Source organism: Antedon bifida, chromosome 6, assembly GCF_963402885.1.
Source record: "Antedon bifida chromosome 6, ecAntBifi1.1, whole genome shotgun sequence".
Taxonomy (NCBI): Eukaryota; Metazoa; Echinodermata; class Crinoidea; order Comatulida; family Antedonidae; genus Antedon; species Antedon bifida.
This window is the reverse complement of record NC_136231.1, coordinates 21,177,738-21,198,917: the sequence shown is the minus strand read 5'-3', so window position 1 is coordinate 21,198,917 and position 21,180 is coordinate 21,177,738. Positions and strand designations below refer to the sequence as shown.

Sequence of the window (21,180 nt, the reverse complement as noted above, 5' to 3'; positions counted from 1 at the left end):
GCTATCAGTATGTAGTGTATAGATTGCCTAATTGTAATATACTTTTTAAAAATGAATCCCGCATTTATTGACATCTTTAGAGGTCAAAGCCACTGACCTTTAATCAAAAATGCAATTTCTTCTAAATTAGCTTATAAATTTCAATTTTAAACACAAAAATACAAGAAATCTTATGCAAACTAATTTTTTCTTAAACCTATAGACACAATAAATAAGAAAATTGAATTTAACATTTTTTCAAAATTGAATATGCTGTGCATTATAAAGAAACTTGTTCGTCATTAGTAATCATTGACAATAATGGGGTAGGGGGTAACAGTTTTGCTAATAACTTGGGATTGAGTGAACAGATTTGCATTTTCTTGGTATCAGTATGTAGTGTATAGACTGCTTAAGCGTAATATATTTTTTTAAGTTAATCCAACAAATATTGACGACATTAGAGGTCAGAAGGTCATTGAACTTTAATTAATAAAAAACGATTTTTTTTCTAATATTAACTTATAACTTTCAGTTTTTAACCAAAAAAATACAATAGATATTATGCAAACAGATATTTTCATGAACATATAGACCCAATAAACAAGAAAATTGAAACTAAAGATTAACAAAAAATGAATATGCTATGTATTGTGAAGAAATTTGTTCGTTTTCAGTAATTTGTAATCGTTTACAATTATGGGGTAGGGGGTAACATGTTTGCGAATAACTTACAATTTAGTTAACAGATTTGCATTTTCTTGCTATCAGTATGTAGTGTATAGATTGCCTAATTGTAATATACTTTTAAAAAATGAATCCAACATTTATTGACATCTTTAGAGGTCAAAGGTCAATGACCTTCAATCAAAAATGCAATTTCTTCTAAAATAACTTATACATTTAAATTTTAAACACAAACTTATAAGAGATCTTATGTTTATGTTTTCCTAAACATATAGACACAATGAACAAGAAATTGAAATTAAACAAACAAATATTCTATGAATTTATGAAGACATTTTGTCCGTTAATAATACTTTGTTATTAACAATTATAGGGTAAGGGGTAACATTTTTTCTAATAACTTTGTATTTACTGATCAAATTTGCTTTTTTTTGTATTAATATGTACTGTGTAGGTTGGCTAATTGTTATATTCATGTTGAAAAAATAAAACGTAACATATTGACATCATTGTAGGTCAAAGGGTCATTGAACATTAACAAAAAATACAATTTCGTCAAAATTTAACATGAATAAAGTTTCAATTTTAAACACAAAAATACCAGAAATCTATTACAAACTGGTGTTTTTTTTAAACCTATACAGACAATGTACAAATACAAATTGAAGTTACAGATTAAACACAAATAAACATGTATAGGCCCTAACAATATGAAGAATTTTGACCGTATTAGTAATTTGTAATCCTTTAAATGATGGGGTAAGGGGTAACATTTTTGCTAATAACTTTGAATTTATTAAACATATTTTGCATTTCTTGGTAACAATAAGTAGGGTACTGTATAAGCTGTTTAATTAAAAATTGTTATATCAAAAAATTATGCAACATTTTGATCTCAAATAATATTACCAATAGTGGCTGTGTAGTTTTATTTAAAGCCTGTAGACAAATTGAAAAATTGTAGTATTTAGTGTTGTTGTGGGGTACAAAATAACATTATGCATGACTTGTTGGAGGGTATACATTATTTTATTTATTGAAAAAAAAAATTAATGATTTTGTTTTAATATGAGGATATAGAGCTTTATAAAAACATTTATTTCATCGTAAAGTTACAGGATGGATAAACTATTTTATAATTTATCGTGAAGAAGTGGAGTTGAAAGAGTTGTGAGTTACAACCCTGGCACTAGGTCAGGATTAAACCCCGGACCTTGGGATTGGAAGGCAAGCACGTTAATTACCAAGCTACAGCTCCACTACTTTTTATAGGGTATTTGGTTATTTTCACGCTGCTGCTCTAGTTTTTAGGCTATACTGTGTAAATTGTTATTATTTTACATTTTGTACTTTAAATGAATTAATTGACTTATATAGTAATTTTAAAAATGACACTAGGGCCTACCAATTAAATTTGTATTTAAAAGATATTCTTTTCTATAATGTTCATCTGACAATTTCCTGTATCTTGGTTTACAAAAATGAACTCATTAACAATAGGTAAATGTTTCAGATCTGCATATCAGCTGCAGTTTAGCAATTCACACATTCATAATAGAATTAATTCTATTATATTACATCGTCAAATTCCAGTGGAGCCTACATCATTTAAAACAACTGGGTATATATGGAAATCTTAAAAAGACATGATTTTGTTATCGCAAAATGAAGTATGATCTTGTACAATGTTCCTTGACATTTTGGAATGTGATACTTTGCAAGTTTCCCGGTTTTGATCAATGTTACCGCTAATATCTTTTAAAATGTTATGGAAAAAGCTGACAAAAATACTAGAACCAAGTACCCTGGTACAGCACGTTATAGTCTTCAGTCTGTATTCTCTAGAGATGTGAAGGGCATCCAACAATGGATAGAAACACTATTTGGCTCAGTGGCGTCTGTGATCAATGAAGAAAATGTAAAGTATACATGACAGTCTCTTCTGAAGATACCAGATATGATTTTTCCTTCCTGTGTAAATTGCATTGACTGGACCTAACTTTAGGTGGTTGTGTCAGAGTTATCCTCCAATATAATTCAAACTGAGATATGAAAACAGAGAGATACCCAGTTCTTTCAAACGTATGTGGAAGCGCCACCGGTCTCTGATGCTGTAGTGTAAATTTCCTAGTAAGTGTGAATTGCTGAACTGCAGCTAATATGAAAATCTAAAAAATTGACATATTAATGAGTTTGAATAAACTAACTGTTTTCTTTAAATCAAGATGAAGGAAAATGTTATTGTCCTGTAATATTACAATACCATAACAGTTTTGTTTTTAAAAAAAAAAGAAGAAAACTACCTAATTTGCATTTGCAGACGAGATGAACATTTATAACCTTAGAATATCTTATCATTTACAAATACAGATCAATTACAGATATAATTGGTAATCTAAACAATTGTCATTTCTATGATTACTATAGACAATTGAATGTTTGGAATATGTAAATTATAAAAAACAATTTACAACACAGAAGCTGGATATGTTTATTATTATCAATATGTAATAACAATGAAACATCAACGATATTTTTAATAAATAATAAATCAAATAATGTATACCCTCCAAAAAGTCATGTTATTTCGTAACCTATAACAATACTAAACGGTGAATATTTTTCTATAGGTTTAATAAAATAAAAACCACATAAATCTATTGGTAATAACAATTTGATAATGTTTTAATATATAGCAATTAAACAGTTGATATACTACTTATTGGTACCAAGAAAGGCAAAATCTGTTCACTAAATTCAAAGTTATTAGCAAAAATGTTACCTTACCCCATAATTTTGAATAATTACAAATTACTAATACGGTCACAATTCTTAATATTATTATTACTGTACACATGTTTATTTGTTTTTAATCTTTAACTTCAATTTCTTGTCCATTGTCTTTATAGGTTTAAAAAAAAGTTTGTATTAGATTTGTTGTATTTTTGCGTTAAATATTAAAACTTTATTAATGTAAATTTGGACATTTTTTAAATGTTCAATGACCATTTGACCTAAAAAGATGTCAATATATGTTACGTTTTATTTTTTTCAAAATGAATATAACAATTAAGCAACCTACACAGTACATATTAATACCAAAAAAAATGCAAATGTGATCACTAAATACAAAGTTATTAGGAAAAATGTAACCCCTTACCCTATAATTGTTAATAAGAAATTACTATTAACAGACAGAATGTCTTCATAAATTCACAGAATATTTGTTTGTTTAACTTCAATTTCCTTGTTTATTGTGTCTATAGGTTTGGGAAAACATTAACATAAGATCTCTATATATTTTTGTGTTTAAAATTGAAATTTATAAGTTAATTTAGAAGAAATTGCATTTTTGATTAAAGGTCATTGACCTTTGACCTCTAAAAGGCATCAATAGATGTTGGATTCATTTTTTAAAAGCATATTACAATAAAGAAATCCATACACTACATAATGATAACAAGAAAATGTAAATCTGTTAACTAAATCTTAAGTTATTTGCAAAAATATTACCCCCTACCCCATAATTGTCACAAATTACTAATGACGAACAAGTTTCTTTATAATGAACAGCATATTCATTTTTGAAAAAATGTTAACTTCAATTTTCTTATTTATTGTGTCTATATGTTTAAGAAAACATTAGTTTGCATAAGATTTCTTGTATTTTTGTGTTTAAAATTGAAATTCATAAGCTATTTTAGAAGAAATTGCATTTTTGATTAAAGGTCAGTGACCTTTTGACCTCTAAAGATGTCAATAAATGCGGGATTCATTTTTAAAAAGTATATTGCAATTAGGCAATCTATACACTACATACTGATAGCAAGAAAATGCAAATTTGTTAACTAAATTGTAAATTATTCGCAAAAATGTTACCCCCTACCCCATAATTGTAAACGATTACAAATTACTAAAAACAACAAATTTCTTCATAATACACAGTATATTCATATTTTGTTAATCTTTAACTCCAATTTTCTTGTTTATTGGGTCTATATGTTCATGAAAACATCAGTTTGCATAACATCTATTGTATTTTTTTAGTTAAAAACTGAAAGTTATGAGTTAATATTAGAAAAAAATTCATTTTTTATTAAAGTTCAGTGACCTTCTGACCTCTAATGGCGTCAATAATTTTTGGATTTACTTATAAAAATATATTATGCTTAAGCAGTCTATACACTACATACTGACACAAAGAAAATGCAAATATGTTCACTCAATCCCAAGTTATTAGCAAAAATGTTACCCCCTACCCCAAAATTTTGTGTTGCATATTTTCCGTAGGCGGTGTTATATAATCCTAAAAAATGACTATTAAGCTGTACAATTGGCATTGCTATCATGGATTTCTGAAAAGTAGACATATTAAGCTTTCCAAAAATGTATGGTAGCATTTGCCACCAATTTGATACTGCTTTCGCAAAAAACTGGACCTGGCCCATGGACTATATGTATATTTCCTTATTCTATTTTGACTTGACAAATATAAGACACATTTGTCAAGAATAAAATTTCAGAGTCTTTCACACACAAGATATGGTAATTTTCAATCGAGTTTGAATTAATATACATAATTTAATTAATAGATATGTAACTATTAATACCACTACTCGAACTGTTAAAGTATGATTTTATTAATAAGATGTATAATCAACAATTTGGAATTCTTAATTGAATATTTGATGAAATTTATAAAATATTCAAACCTATTCAAATACAGATTTAAATCTAGAACTTGACCGTTGCATCAAATTAAACGAAAGGAAGACAATTTCACTTTCAAAGCAATTTCTAATTTGTACGCTTTTGTCGTTTTAGTTATAGGATTTTTCAATGGTGTTTTCAACTCGTTGCTTTTTCCAACAACAACGCAACTTTTTCGCAAAGATCTGGCCAGGCAAGCATGGGCGTTTTGTCAGGTACCGCCTGGTATAGCCATCATTATAGGACCAGGTGTAGCAGGTAATTAATCAAATTACACATTTATTCCATATAAAATAACTTACATATTAATAAATTACTGATATGCAACCAACCCAACTAAAAATAACAATTATGTTTCATCTGGCGACATTGTATGGTACAATACATTATTGAGTACACACGCTGGGTTTCCATTATTTGCTCGTTAAAAACATATCTTAATGTATTACTTCTATGCATGATTGTTAGACAATTGTAACCCTAAACAATTTAATGCATGAATTGCACCGGCGACTAACAGTGTCGTTGTTCCGGTCAAAGTACTTAAAACGTCGTCTTTAGAATGAAGTAAATTAAAATAGAGAAAGCAACAATTGATGAAGAGTGCCTCAGTTGCTCGCAGCCATATTCTCACAAGCATATGTTCACCACTTTTTCACCATGGAAATGGTTAATCAATCATTTTATTTTGTTTTGTTTAATTTTAGGTTTCATATATGATGCAACTAAAAGTTATATCGTTGACTTCTACGTGAATACAGGGATTTTTCAACTAGCAATGTTAATATTTGCCAGCATTCCGGCTATAAGATTAGGTCGGTGGATGTGGGAAAATAAAAATCAGCCAGAGGAAACAAAAAGACGGCCGACAGTCATAGAAATGACTCGTTTGTTTGTTGAATATCATGGTAAACGTAAACAGCAACAAAAAGGTTATAGTTCATTTGAATGACATCAGCACATAATTAGATGTAAAAAAATAATAAATTTAGTATCTTTTAGATTGATATGGTTTGTATTATCTTAAATAATGTTTTACTTATTATCTTGTTTTATAAGTGTTTAGTTTTAATCCTTTTTTGTTAACAGTGACGTGTTAAATATTTACATTTATGTTAATTAGGTTTATGGTTTTTCTTGGATATGTTTAGTAATATCTGTCCACATCATAGACCATTTTTAAATATAATTGTAGAATAATGTAGAATAAATAGATAATTATTTTTATCCTATCGATAAGCAATAGTTCTATGTTTAATGTTATAGAATAAGACAATAAATAGAAAACAATAAACAATAAGACTATAGGTAACAAATAGACACATGAAAATGGACTAATGGTTGCTATGCAATCGGAAAACAGGCATAATCATTTTACTTAATTATGACACAATTACTCTAGAAAATTCATAAAGGGTAGATCGTATCATAAAAACAAATCAGTTCAATAATATCAAAGATAGAAATACGAACAATATTGTAATGAATGCATATCTAATAAAGATGCAGGCCGGAACGTCTTGAAATTGTTGTCTTCACTTAATCTCGCATGATATACTGTAGTATGTTACTTTTACCATACATCAGGCCCGTAGCCAGGGGGGGTTTTTATGGTTCGGGCGAACAACCCCCCCCCCCCCCTTTACAGCGAACCCCACCTTTTGGTACGGTAATACATTCTAATAACTGTACTCAATTAATGTAAATTAATTATCAATTAATAATTTTAAAAAGTTATACAAAAAATATGAAGCTGTTGCTATAAATATATTGAGCGAAAGGTTAAATTGTATAATTCGGAATTTTAATTCATTTAAAAATGCTAAATAAAGTCAGATGTTAAAACCACAATTTCCAAAAATTCATTTTTATTTATCCACTATAAACTTTACAAAAGTGTTGTTTTAAACCACACTCCAAATAAAACAAAGAAAATAATGATAGGACATTTGCAGAAAGAAGCAAACTTTGCTCTGCTACCGGTATAACACGGTTCAAATTTCGGAACGTCTATAAATTACTACGGAAATTCGGACTAATATTTACAAACGTACGGAAATGAAGATAAATAGGGTACTACACGCATCGGAAATACAAAACTATACGCACAATTAGGATTTGGCCTAAAAATTGGCCTCAGATTATGGAAAACCCCCGGCAAAACGCAATAATTATGGACAAATCGATTATTAGCCTTGGCAATATGCCTAATATTTAAAAGGAATGAATATAGGCTATAGGCCTATTTCGTTTGTCGATGAATTTTTGAATTCATGTGTGAATGATTGATCCATTAGAGGTAATCTGTTATGGCTCTAGTAACACTGCTATGCGTGGGTAGGCTATTTCTCATGTGTAGTAGAGCGTTTCTTTGATTGAATAATGTTGTTTGTATTATAACACAAGTTCATTTTGGATTTTTAGTAAATTACCAATGGTTTATTCAAAGTCAAACTGTAACTAATCCCTCAAAATGGTATTATTATACCACTATATTGTTGAAAAATGGATTGCGTGATATGAAAATGGATTGATAGTAAAACGTAATAAAGATACGTTCTTGTCTGGTTATTGAGTATTCATGCTCTGATGAAGCAGAGGATTATTTTTGTAGCGTTCCATTTAAAATAAATTTTATTACAAAGAAATATTGTGGTTGTGAAGGTCGTTTTAACAATTAAGCTAATATCAAAACATTCAACAATGATAAAATGCCCTGCAACTCTGTAACTACTTTATGACTAAGCCTATCAAGTTCCGGGTCCGGATGGATATTGTATACGATGAAATGGAACTCAATTTTAATTTAGTGGCAGAAACAACATTTAGTATGAAATTAAGGGTGTTGCCCGGGCCACAAGGGAAACACCCCTGGGTCCGCCCCTGGCTATAATAAGCATTGAATTTGCCTTCTCACCCAAATTGTGCTTTTTTTGGGGGGCTTGTAACTTGAACGCAAAACAAAATACCGAGTGAATGATCAAACAATCGGCGGTGGTTCAGCACACAGAGCACGCGCATCTAACATACGGCAACAAATATTATCGTCCTTTAAATAGTCCACGTGTGTGAGGAGGAGGAAAAAAGTACGATCGTTTTGTTTAATGGTAGCATGCTGCATGAGAGTGTTTTTTCCGGCCAATTAGAGGTGCCATTTATCATGAATGTTATGTGCGAGAGTGGGGGGTTTGGGGGTTGGTGCGGGGCAGTGACCCAAATACTTAGTGTCTGAACCCCCCCTTGACAGATCCTGGCTACGGCCCTGTACATGCTCGTAATATTCTTATTCTGATGTGATTTTTTAAATTTATTGTAAACAAACCGACAACCCCTTTTGTCCTCTGCATTCCTTTTGTGCATGTTGATGTGTCTAATGATAATTAGTAATTCTGCCAATCTTGGGAAGTGCTTGTTCATCCTTCTTTTACTCCACTCTGATGATGTTTAACGTCTACAACTTCCCTCTCCTGTTTGAATTACCTCATCAACTTGTTCGTCGTCTCAAATCTTCGATGTAAGTTATATTGTTCTACGGTATTATATTGATACCATATTTTCATAACTATTAGTTGAATAATGAATTTCTTTCAAAGCTTTTCTCTGCAGTTTTACAAATTTTAGATTGAAACACAGCGTTTAATTAATTAATCCACGACGATTGGTTTAGACGGATTCAAATGTGCAGGGAAAAATTGCGAATGGGATACATACACAAAAAAATGGAATTGTAGGTCTATATTCATAATTATAATAAAAAATTATTAATGTATTATCTCATGGGCGTAGGGATAGACCTTTTATGGTTAGTAGTAATGCTCTACGGCTTGCCAATACAACATATTTTGCAATGGACTGCAGCATCAAGGGAAAGAAATTGTCGATAAGTTGAACTTTATCATCAAAATATGTAGCAGCTGATCGGACACAAGCTACTGTACATCCACTGAGTATATTGCTACACACGTGTCTAAAAACACATGAAACATGCATGTTGACAGTATTTGTTGTTATACGTTTAAATATAAAATCAAAGTGTATAAGCACAGGTTCTAAATGCGGAGTATACCTATTGTTATTGAATAGGCGCATGCGTGAGATTTAAACTTTCGCTTGGAAACTAACTTGTTCGTTAATTTCCAATTATCGATCTTTGCATGATTGATTATCAAACTGTTTTCTATTGATTTCCATAATCATTATTTACATGACCATAAAACATACATACCATGTTATATTGTTCATGTTAATAACTCAATTCACATGCTTTTAAGTTATAGACAGTGATTGCATCTTTAATAATTAATACACAGGTATTTATATTTTTGGTTGAATATATTTAAAATAAAACGCAGTACTTTTGTGTATCTACATTACACAGTTAATCATTATATGAAAGAATGTTTTTCTTGGTGATTTTTCTCCATAGAATTAGGTTGGTTGGTAATTACGCTAAGCGATCATCGTGGTGTAAGTTGCAGTGTGTCCTAGAAATTTCGTTTCAAATACAAATTGAATCAAAGCATAAAATAAATTAATGGCATAGTCTGAGCAGAGATTAAAGTGCTGTTGCATGCTTCTGAGTGTTTGTTAATGTAGCCAGGGGATATGTTTACGAGGCAATGTGGTCTTCCTGTTATCTATCACATGCAATACGCAAGTGCTGCAAAATCTTCCCGTTAGTCAGTTATGTAGGGCAGTAAAAGAAATAGTCTGCATGCGTTAGGCCAATACAAGACAGTATACTTCGATGCATGCATGGACTTATAGCCAATTAACAAATTGTTGGGATAATATAAAAATAAAAAGGACAATAAAAAATACATATACAAAATATCAATTAAGGAATCTGAGTTAAAAGATAATTGCTACAATTCAATTATTGAACGTGTAAACGTTGTAATAGATTATGAAGTCAACCCTGCTGAATAGTTTGTTTCCGAAAGCTTGGCAGTTTCTTTCAGTAATTTGACTTTGAGTTGTAACGGATTACTAATATAGATATAGTGTTAAAACTTTTACGTGTTTTTGACTGAAACACGTAATGTAGAAAACATGATGGCATGATAATGGTGAAAGTGTAAACGCAACTTGGATGTTATCGTTTGCCCGCAGATCACAATGTGGGTGCATACAGATGAACACAACCATTGTTTTAATAGAATGCATGATGGCATACCACAAGCGTGAAAATGCATGAAAGCATTTGCCTGATAGTGGTCACCTGTTGGCCAAATCGAACGTTGTATGGATGGATTTGGTCATCTGCCTCTATTAACGCACAGTGGTATATCCTTGAGCATGGCCGTCGTCTATCATTAACACAGCTAACTTTTCATACAGGTAAACTTTAAATTCACTCAGTTATCTTTGTTTTACAATTTAGATAATTCTGGACAAGTCATGTTGAAATATAACTGTCAATATCAATCATTTATGAATTGTTTGATATTTCCCGCGGGCTTTATTGCGTCGTTACAATCTTTTTATATCCATTAGATTTTTAAGAGATATTTACTATCGTTTGTGAAAAGTGGCCATTATACATAAACGTATAATATAAAAAAAATAAACATACGTGGATACACAGATGCACAGGTTTGACTAGTACACCATAAATATAGCTTATGCATTTTGCCATAGACTAATATAATAGACACATTATTGCATAGAGTATAAATTCAAAAAAAGTCCTTAACCGAACATTCCGGAACAGAAACTCAACTTTGTTTCACATAACATGACGTCACTTTGCTATCAAAACCTTGTATCTTTATTTGTTTTATGAAATTTCTTTTTGTAACCATGTTGTCAGTTACCGTGCGACGGGCGACATTTAAGAGCAACAGCCAATCAGAATAACAGCGTCGTATGCTTTAAATGCCTTTTAGATGTTTTTTTCTTGCTAGAGAAAACATCACCAAAACATTGCTTCAGCTAAAACTGAAACGAAAATTGTTTGTTTATAATTAAGTCATGGAATGCTGCTAACAGTTAGGTGTGGTTGTTTTGGCTTTGTATTTTAACTTGGTATTGTGCTTGTTTGTCTGCTGTATACTGGGCCGTCTGGGAGAACAGTCCTTGACTGAAGAGGTATCCCACAGTCTCCAAACAAGTCCTCCCACCCCACCCATTTCTGTCTTTTGTCATCTTCCCAAAGAAGGTTTTTTTTTTCTTCAGATCTATCAAAAAGGTCTTCCAACAATTTTTTTTAGGGCAGCTACCTGCATATCGTGTTTTTAGTCGCGTGGACGCGACTCTATAGTTCACTATGTCGGTCGGTTGGTCACTATGTCGGTCTGTCTGTCTGTCTGTCTGTCTGTCGGTCCGGTATCACTATGCATTGTAGCACGCGACTTAATGGCTGGTGGCCTTGTTATTATTTAAGACGAAGAAAGGGAAGGAAGGAAATTAGAAACAATAAACAGCCATATCCATTAAAACACTATACCCTAAAATGTGTCTGTACTATAAGGCCAACATTAAAATATATCGATATCGTGTGCTTCATTAAAATAATTACTGCCGTTAGCTGAATTTTCTTATTTCAATTATGGTCAAAGTATTGTAATAACAGCATATTTATGGGACACACTATGAAGTTATGTGGATCTCTTTTGCAAGCAGATTAATTTGCACATGGGCTATTATGGAATCTTAACATAAAAAACCATCTATATTGTTTTAGGCTCTGATCTCTAAATCTGACATCCTCTCGTGTCTTTCAACCTCCTTGAGTCGTCGCCATATTTAGAGTTACAACGATCATTACTATTTACTCTAGCAATAATTGATAACAATTTAGGCCAGTTTCTCTGTAGACATATTTCTATCTTCTATAAATTAATACATAGTACACATTTCGGAAAATATAGCATCTAGGCAAATTAATAGTAAATTAAAATTAACATGTATTACCATATAAGCGTACCATAACTTGAAGCAACAAGAAGACTGTCATCATTCCACATAGAATTATGCTATTGTAGATCAGCACATCTTGCTTGTTCAATTTACACTTTCCTATGTCTAAAAAATTATATCGTTGATTACTAAGGTTAATGGTTAAATGTTTGATAGGTGCTTTATAGCCATATTGACGTCATATTCTCTCGTTAAATAATTTAAGTAGCAATTATACTCGGATACGATAGAATTGAGTATTCTCTTTTATATATAACATAGACAATCAAAAGAAAATATTAAATGTGTATTCAAACTGTCAAATCAAATATAGGCCTAATTTACATAGGTGACTGTTTTAACCATTGATGACAAGTTTGATAAGACGGTACTACAGTTTTAAATAAACACTGAAGGCATATTTTAAAATAATACAAACAAAATTTAAATGATAATCAATATAAATGGAAATATCATTAATAAGTTTATTATAAATACTACAATTAGTTTTAGGAATTGAATTTGTTAACTGGTCGTTAATTAATATAATAATAGGCCTAAAATAATAAGCTTATAATACCCACCTGTTGATAATAATGTCAAATCACTCCACTCCAATCATGTGCAGATTTTCCCGCAATCTTAAAAAATATATGTATTGTCTCTTATTTCGTATTTTAAGAAAATTGATAATTAATTTGAAGTCGGAAGGCGTTGGGAGATTGTTAATGATGAGCTTTCGCATCGGGACGTACTGTATATGTAACTAAAACGCTATTTGATGTATATTGTATGCATAAACAGTAAATTCATTTTAATTCTTCTAGCTTGAAAAGGGAAGCATCCTCGTAAGCCCTCTTTAAAACTTTGATTAGGTGTTTTCAATTCATCCTTTTGAACTTTGCTATAAAAAGACCTGGCCTGGCTCTCGAAGAACTCAACTGCCAAGCATGGTATAGGGTCTGCGGCCTCAGCCTAGGATGACGCTTACCGTCATCGCTTGTGCGAAACGAATTTAATAGCTGAACGGAACACTTTATACAACCGTCTCGCTCTGTTAATTCACTGTCCTCTTTTGTCTACTCACTAATCCTACTAATTACCAACTCTGGGACGGGTATCTTAGTAGGCTTAATAATTTAAGTAAAATTGTAGAGTATTGTATATACGCCATTCCTTTATTACTTTCTCGTAGAGCTGTAATGTAGTTTGTAAAAGTAAAGTTGAAATAATATAGTTTGCTTTCCTATAAAATATCTAAATATACAGAATTTCTACATTACTGTATTAATTTGTATGACTTTTAATGTAATGAATGGATTACGTGCTTTTTTATTAGCAGTTTATAATAAAATAGAGATCGCACTATCAAAGAACATTATGAAGAAAATATTTGATGGCTATCACTAATGTCGGTTAACCATTGAAGTACGGTATTCTTTCAATGATTTATCTTAATCATACACATATATTTCATTTATTTTTTATATAAGTTATTAATTTTCTATATCATAGAACATATTTCATATAATAAATTCGTTTTAATGCGAACTTTTAAACTTTGAATCAGATCTGAATCCATATAACAAACTTTTTCCAACTACTATTTATTGTTGTGTTATAAAGCTGTATGTGTTTAATTTGAGTCTATGTTGATATCAATCAATTAATTAAATAGAGCAGACACCCTATCTCAATTATTCACAATAAAAAATCGTAAAACTGTTTGTATTTAGCCAACCAATTTAAGATGTAGTTGCCTGCCTTAATACACAGCTTCAAGCTATTGTCTGCTTCAATATCTATTCATTTATAAAATCGCATGACCTCTATAATTCGTAATTCGCACTATACAGAACACGGTGACCAACTGTTGGATGATATTTAAAAGTAAAATTACTGAAACGTACATTCGAATGTTGTAAACCATTTCGATCAAGTTGAATTAGCAAAATTGTATTTTACATGCTAAAACCAAGTCGTGTTTAAAGAAATGATCAGAAACAAATATTATAAACAGTACGATGACATAATTAAAACACGTAACAACAGTATATTTATCAATCTTACCCATTAATAACAGACATTAACTGCAGTCATGTATTGGCCTGCATTGTCTCTTTTCCCCACGTTCTCTTCTTTACACAATATAGTGTACAGGATTCCAAACTTCCGTAACTAATTTTAAACCAGCATGCTATAATGGGGGCTCCAATAGTCACTGTAATTTCCCTTCGACATTACTCTTAGCAAAACCCAGTGAACTGGGGACACAATGTTAAAGGTACCGACCCGAAACTCCGAAAGGTAATCCTCAGCCGACCATTTATTTACAAAAAATTGTATTTAAGTAACAGTGCTTTTTCTTATTGACAATCTCTGATGTTGGTGAATTGGGGTGGTGGGGGTGGGGAGAGGATATGTGAATGGTATAATCTTTCCGGAGACACTTTATTTCTGGTGGTCTTCTCGAATAAGGACTATAAACCATGGGTCTAGTGGGCCTACTTTAAAGAACTCAGTTCATCATTCGAGAAGAGTGCGGATTACCCCGGTGAACTGGTTCACAAAATAACCCATGCGTGCCACCATTAATTTGCTATTGTTAATTCTTGACAATATGTGCCCGATGATAAACCTAGGTCAGGTCAATCATGGACTAAAGATTCTTTAGTCCATAGGTCCATGTCGGTCGGTCTCCGTCTGGATCTAGAAACCATCAAATTGACAAGTGCCAGTCTTTGAATAATAAAACAACAAACATTAATGCAAACTAATAACATAGTACGCATGGTATGCCTTGTAGGTGCCTATATTTTATTATGTTATTTCAGTTTATATTATTTATTTAGCACGGCATACAGAGACAGAGGTGTGGAATGTAGGCCAAGAGTGAAATACGCAAATTGAAAAATTGGACTAGAACAGAGAGTTATGGAATTGGATGAAGATGATGATATTTTCTTCCAGAAGGTTTTACCAAAACTTTGTGAAATATATATATTCATTCATCCACTCTGTGTAGTTATATTATATATTATAATAGTTATATTAATATTGAATATTTATTATATTTCTACAAACTAAACATCATTTAGCTGGCATGAATTTATACAGATTGTGTTTAGAAGGATAAGAAAACATAATGATGATATGAAAGTTTATTCACTATAAGACCAATTAAGAGTTGAAAATAATAAAGAATAATAAATACACACTATTACACGACTTGTGTTATCTCAGAAATTATCTTTAAAACAGTCTCTATTATCGCCCCCAGCAATCTAATGATATTACGGTATAATGAACATATTAAGGCTTAAGTAATATCTACTGTAGGTTCATCGAAAATAGTGCATTAAGTTGATGAATATAAAGCTTGAATTAGCTTCTAGTAACTTACTAGTCAAAATGTTGAATATTTAAAACAGACTCACTCTCTGCTATATACTTTTTATATAACACCTAAATACTTTCCTGTAATTTAATTGGACAATTGTGGGTCATATGGAGTGCAGTAGTACGCACTATTTAACAATTGTTAAATAGTACTCTTTTCTCTATTTTTCATGTAAGAAAAAAAATTATTTTCGCGTACGGAAAAAAAAAATTCTTAAGACAGTTACTGTGATTCTGAACATGAAATCTAACAGCGCCGCCTATTTTTAAATCAATAACATCACACATCATATCGCGACAGAATTTTTGGAAAGATATACATACTAATTTAGACAAATTTTGATATTTTCGCTGAAAAGTTACGGTTCTTTTGTTTGTTTACCCTTTGACGCGATCGAAAGTGGTTTATCACTTCAAAATATCAATACGCGCGCGATGCATTCTGGTATTTATAGCGGGCCGCTTAAATGATTAGAATCGACTTATTTTTCACATTTATTAACCGTTTAAAGACGAAAACATTTCGTAATAGGTCCATACAGTATTTGTTTTTACATAACATGTAGTGTGTCATAAAAACGTAGGTATGATGGCTTTAATTAATGGGAACGCCTAAAAGACCGAACTATTTCGTCTGTTTTAAAATACTCATTGCTGCACGGCTGTCAAATTAAGTCTATTAGAACTTAAGCTGAATAAGTTATAGGTGGCGCTGAACCATATATTTAGTATTGTCAAGGCATGCAATCTAACAACAGGATTCTGTGCTCCGGATATTGAAAGGTTTATCTGTGGCTGCGAAATGATAAGTTCCACGCCATTTAACAGACACCACGCGCCGCGGAGAATAGTATGTACATAGTACAGTACTGTTTGTATTTTTCGCAGCTAGACATAAGATCAAAGGACTGGTACGAGTCTTGGAAAGGTGACCTCAGTGTCATGCTGTAAGATTACCATGGTATTGTATTAATATTGTGTGAGTCCTAATTCACCTTCACCGTAATTTAATCAGTGATAAAACAAATTGCAACAGACCAATAATTTTATATGTTTGAACATTATTATGATGGAGGTCTTCAGCAAACATTTCTATATTTATTATTTTCTCGTCTCAAAGCACGCTCAGATCAAAACCTGATACTACCGCCCTCTAGTGTTGGTTGACTCGTGTGGTGAGCGATCGTTGCAAGTTACTGAACTGCTTTTATTTATCCATTCACCTATTTCTATTTTTAAGGAAGGCGTAAGACCCATTTATTTTTAATCCGTTAGTCATTTTGTCGTTCATGCATGCATGCTTTTAAAGCTTTACTAGGATAGGAGGCCCATAAGTCTTGCATACACGCCTTCAGATGTCACCTCTTGTGAGATCTGGGATAAGAAGTCTGCTGCCAAACATTACCAAACCATCGATCATCTCGGAAAAGAAATTTTTTTTGATAACCTATTTTCATCAAAACTGATGTTGATGATTCTGTTCGCTTTTGTTTGAAAGTCCTTTCAGGTCTAGTAAAGTCTGCGATACATGCGCAAATAACATACTCAGATCAGATAGGAATATTTTAGCTGCTATTTATCGATGATTTCTCGGATACGACCATGTGAACCAATTTTTTTTAAAACATTAGAACATACTCCTAACCAACAGTACTCATAATTTTACTAACAAGATGATACGCTCGCTTCGCTCGCGTACCATCTAGGTCGTGCCCACAGATGGACGTTCTCGAATACATAGTAATTTCAGCGTAAAAGAACTGGCGATTTCAAATGCAGGACTATAATACATTGTCGTTTACAGAAACGAATAAATAGACACGATGATTTAAGTAGTCAACTAAAATTAGCACCCTGGGAATTACTTACCGAAAGATAAAGTTGTCATAAAAGGAGTCCCATTTTGTGTTTTGTATGTAACATTAAGGTTGAGGGAAGGTACAAAGAGGTACAATTTTTAAATATATTCTTTATCTACTCAGCAACGAAATATTTTGTTCATGTTCTATAGGCTTATAAATAATATACCACTAAATACAGTAAAACATTTGCGATTTAATACTTTGTTAAAACTTTTTCTGTCATAGTCGATTGAAATAGTAAAGTACATGTGACGATACACCTACGACGTTTATATTTGTTGTAATTATTAATTAATACAAACGTTGAGAAACAACTGTCAGTAATATAGTTTATTTGTATATTATGTGTTTATAATCTAACAGAGGGCCTTCCACACTCATAGTAATACAGTTTATTTGTATAGATGTTTATACCGTACCAACACTCACAGTAAGAAATTTGCGATTCAAATGGCGACCAACAGTGGTTAATAGGTATTTACAGTATTGTATAGTATTGCATCTTGCGGTTTTAAGTTTATTCTCTAAGGGCACATAAATTTACCTACTTGTGTTAAACCACGGAGGTATACCAAATAATGAAGTTCCATTCATCGCAAATCAATACATTTGTATAAACGTATATTAAATCTATCAAAACAGTATTTTTTAAAGAAAATCGGCCTTTCTTTAACATTATGATGCTGTACTCGAGCTGTTCAACCGGTTTTCAGCCATTAAAAATAATTATCGTAGGAGGAGATAGGAAAATGCGAAGCATCCTCGTATTATTGTGTGTGGGTATTTTTCAAGATGGAACCACGATCGGAAAACACCCCTATTTGGATCGTTGAACCTAAATTCGTTATAATTGCCAATAACTAAATATCGAACTCAATTTAATAAGTAAACAGGGTTACATCAGGTGGTTAAAATCAGTACCGAAAGTACGAACCAACTTTATAATACCATCGAGTAAACATTCTAGAAATAACGCACGAGATACCGAATTTTGCCCTTACGTAAATTTATATATGAGGTTCTGTAGTCACTATACTCGCTACAAGTAGGCCAATATTTGTTTCTTTATGGCAGAAGAAGGTAAATATTGTTTATCAACGCAGGAGTAAGGCAATGAGGGAACGCAGCCTAAGCTTTTCTGCTTGGACTTGAATTAAAATTTAAAATTCATTCCGCGCTACAAGTATCGTATTAAATTCCGAATAAAGCCACTATAATATAAACAAAGAATGGAGTCTGCAACAAGTGAATTCACCGTATGTGAGATAGGCTATTTGCAATATAATGCTCAGCAGCCGGTCATCCAAAAAGCTTTAAATTATAGTCAACATCTTATATGAAATTTTGACTGATTTTGGCTTCAACATGAACCTCAGCAAGACCGAAACAATGAGTCTCAAATAGAATGAAGAGATGGCACACCTATCATAACCAAGAAGACTTTAAAAAAACCAAGAGCTAGTCCACGCTGCTTTTAGAGGGCCAGTTGTATTGATCAACGAAAGAAATTAGACACTGCAAGTTGCATTGTGTTTATGAATGGATGAAGGGTACGAGGTTTTAAGATACTATTTTATCAGTTTTAAAATTGTAAAATTATGTGCAAGTAAATATGCATGTGAAAATTCGTACTATACCTTTTCGCGAAATAAAACAAAATACTACCTCAAACTCGTGCAACTTCAAGGCGTTAACGTGCTCTTCTAAATTTAGTTTTATTGTTTTACTCAATTGAAGACGAATTCAGTGTTTCAGAATGCATTTCCATAGTTATAAGTATTTATTTTCATTGACAATGAAAACAATATTCTAAATATACAATAGTGCGTTACATGAAAGTAATGCATCACAAAAAATCATCATAAAAATACAGGTAGTTAATTAAAAATGATATGATGAATACTTATTTGTTTTTTTAATGTTATTTAACTATTTTTAAACAATTGTTTTTGTTTTCAATCTTCTGAAAAGATTGCGAAAGGTGATTCAATCTGTTACAAATATGCATACATCTTAAAACCGATACTTAATTACAACAAATACAATTAACGGTGCCCTATGACCTTTTAAATCCCATCATTTATCAGATGTTGAGCATATTTGATAATAAAATCGCTTTTGTAAATGTTGTTAATAAGAATTGTGTCTCCACTGAAAACGAATTCGATGAATATACATCTATTCCCTGTCAAATTATTTTACTTTTTAAAAACAAGAATTGACATGGGTATTACCGGTAACTATTATACGGTAATAGTACCTACAATAGGCCTACATTAGATGTAAATTAGGTAAGGTGTAAGAACAAGGAACAGTGGTCAACCCAATGTGATAACTCACTGACAACCGGGAAAATAAACACACTTTACTTTTAAAGAGAAATATGGGTAAATATTGTATGAAAAACGGATCTACTTTTTTATGTTTTGGTGTGTCGTAACGTTTTCAAAAAGTGTACAATTAATGTGTACAAACCAAGGACAAACTACAAGCAGTACAACAATTACACAAAACATTCTGTGTGTCTGTAAACCTGGACAAATGTAATTTTTGCATAACAAAATGGAATGAGCTTTCTATGTTCACCAACATGTAAACCATTCTCTAGATTGTTGACTAACTTGACTAACTTGAATAAATTAATTATTTAGTTATAAACACCACATAAATGAGAGGGGTACAAATCATACTGACTGATTTTTGAGGTAATCGGAGTTGTCGTCTGCAAGTACAGTAGTAGACTTTTATAATGTTACAAGAAGAGAGAAAGAATATAGGCTGAAATGAAAGCCATAGCAAGTACAAGTAAATACAGCATTTCTCAAACAATGTACCATTACTACACCGTTGTAATATTCCTTGTACTATAATCATAGTACTGTTGCCCTGTCATGAAAGAACGACTCAACTGACACATTTTTCAAAAATCACTTTTTTAACTTTTCGGGCTATTTAGGGAAAAGTACACCTTGTGGTATATTCAGATATTCAAAATTTTGACTAGAAATATGAAATTTAAAATTCAAAATACCACTCAATTGCAAGTGTGTGTTACTATTGTCATCAAAGACTAACTCAACTGCAAATGTCATGAAAGACTCACTCAATTGACATATTAACACCTATTATGTCATAGGAAACCCATTCAAGTGCACAACAATGGTGTTTACTGCACAGCAAGCTGTGTACTCAAATGTTGTTGTTTTAAACATTAAATAATTTGGTACTGCCCTACTAATAATTGTCAATATTTATTTTATTCAATACTTACTTAAACTTGTTTTGTTATTATTAGAGTATTAATTATATTTTTCGAATATTCAGAATTAAATACCCCGGAGAGACTACTGTATGTGAACACCATTATGCTATTATTGAATATTCTCCCTCTTAAATTATTACTTAAAACTAAAAATTTAAAATACAAGAAACATGAAAAACAATATTTTAAACTTATTTTTAGATACAAATATATGTACACACTATTATATATACAGAAAAGTGGGAAATTTGATTGTAGCAATGTAACGACGGTAGTGTCCAGAGACAAAAATAATTTTAAAAATGAATGAATTAAATATCATGCCTTAAAAGGTGTCATTATTTTGAATAACATATATTCTTGTTCATTTTCCTCTAATGA

At 31.5% G+C, this 21,180-nt stretch overlaps 2 protein-coding genes across 3 annotated transcripts in view; one reads left to right on the top strand and one right to left on the bottom strand.

Moving 5' to 3' along the window:
- The window catches only part of LOC144845921 (monocarboxylate transporter 13-like), a 30,909-nt gene extending 24,021 nt beyond the window's left edge, over positions 1-6,888 (top strand). For both annotated transcript variants that reach the window (XM_078703438.1, XM_078703437.1), the window contains exons 6-7: positions 5,491-5,634; positions 6,084-6,888. In XM_078703438.1, coding sequence (XP_078559564.1) covers positions 5,491-5,634; positions 6,084-6,328 — 389 coding nt within the window. In that variant the 3' untranslated portion in view covers positions 6,329-6,888. The remainder of the gene's footprint in view (positions 1-5,490; positions 5,635-6,083) is intronic.
- LOC144845929 (DGAT1/2-independent enzyme synthesizing storage lipids-like) overlaps positions 1-21,180 on the bottom strand; it is a 142,047-nt gene that overhangs the window by 27,621 nt on the left and 93,246 nt on the right. The gene's annotated exons all lie outside the window — the stretch shown is intronic.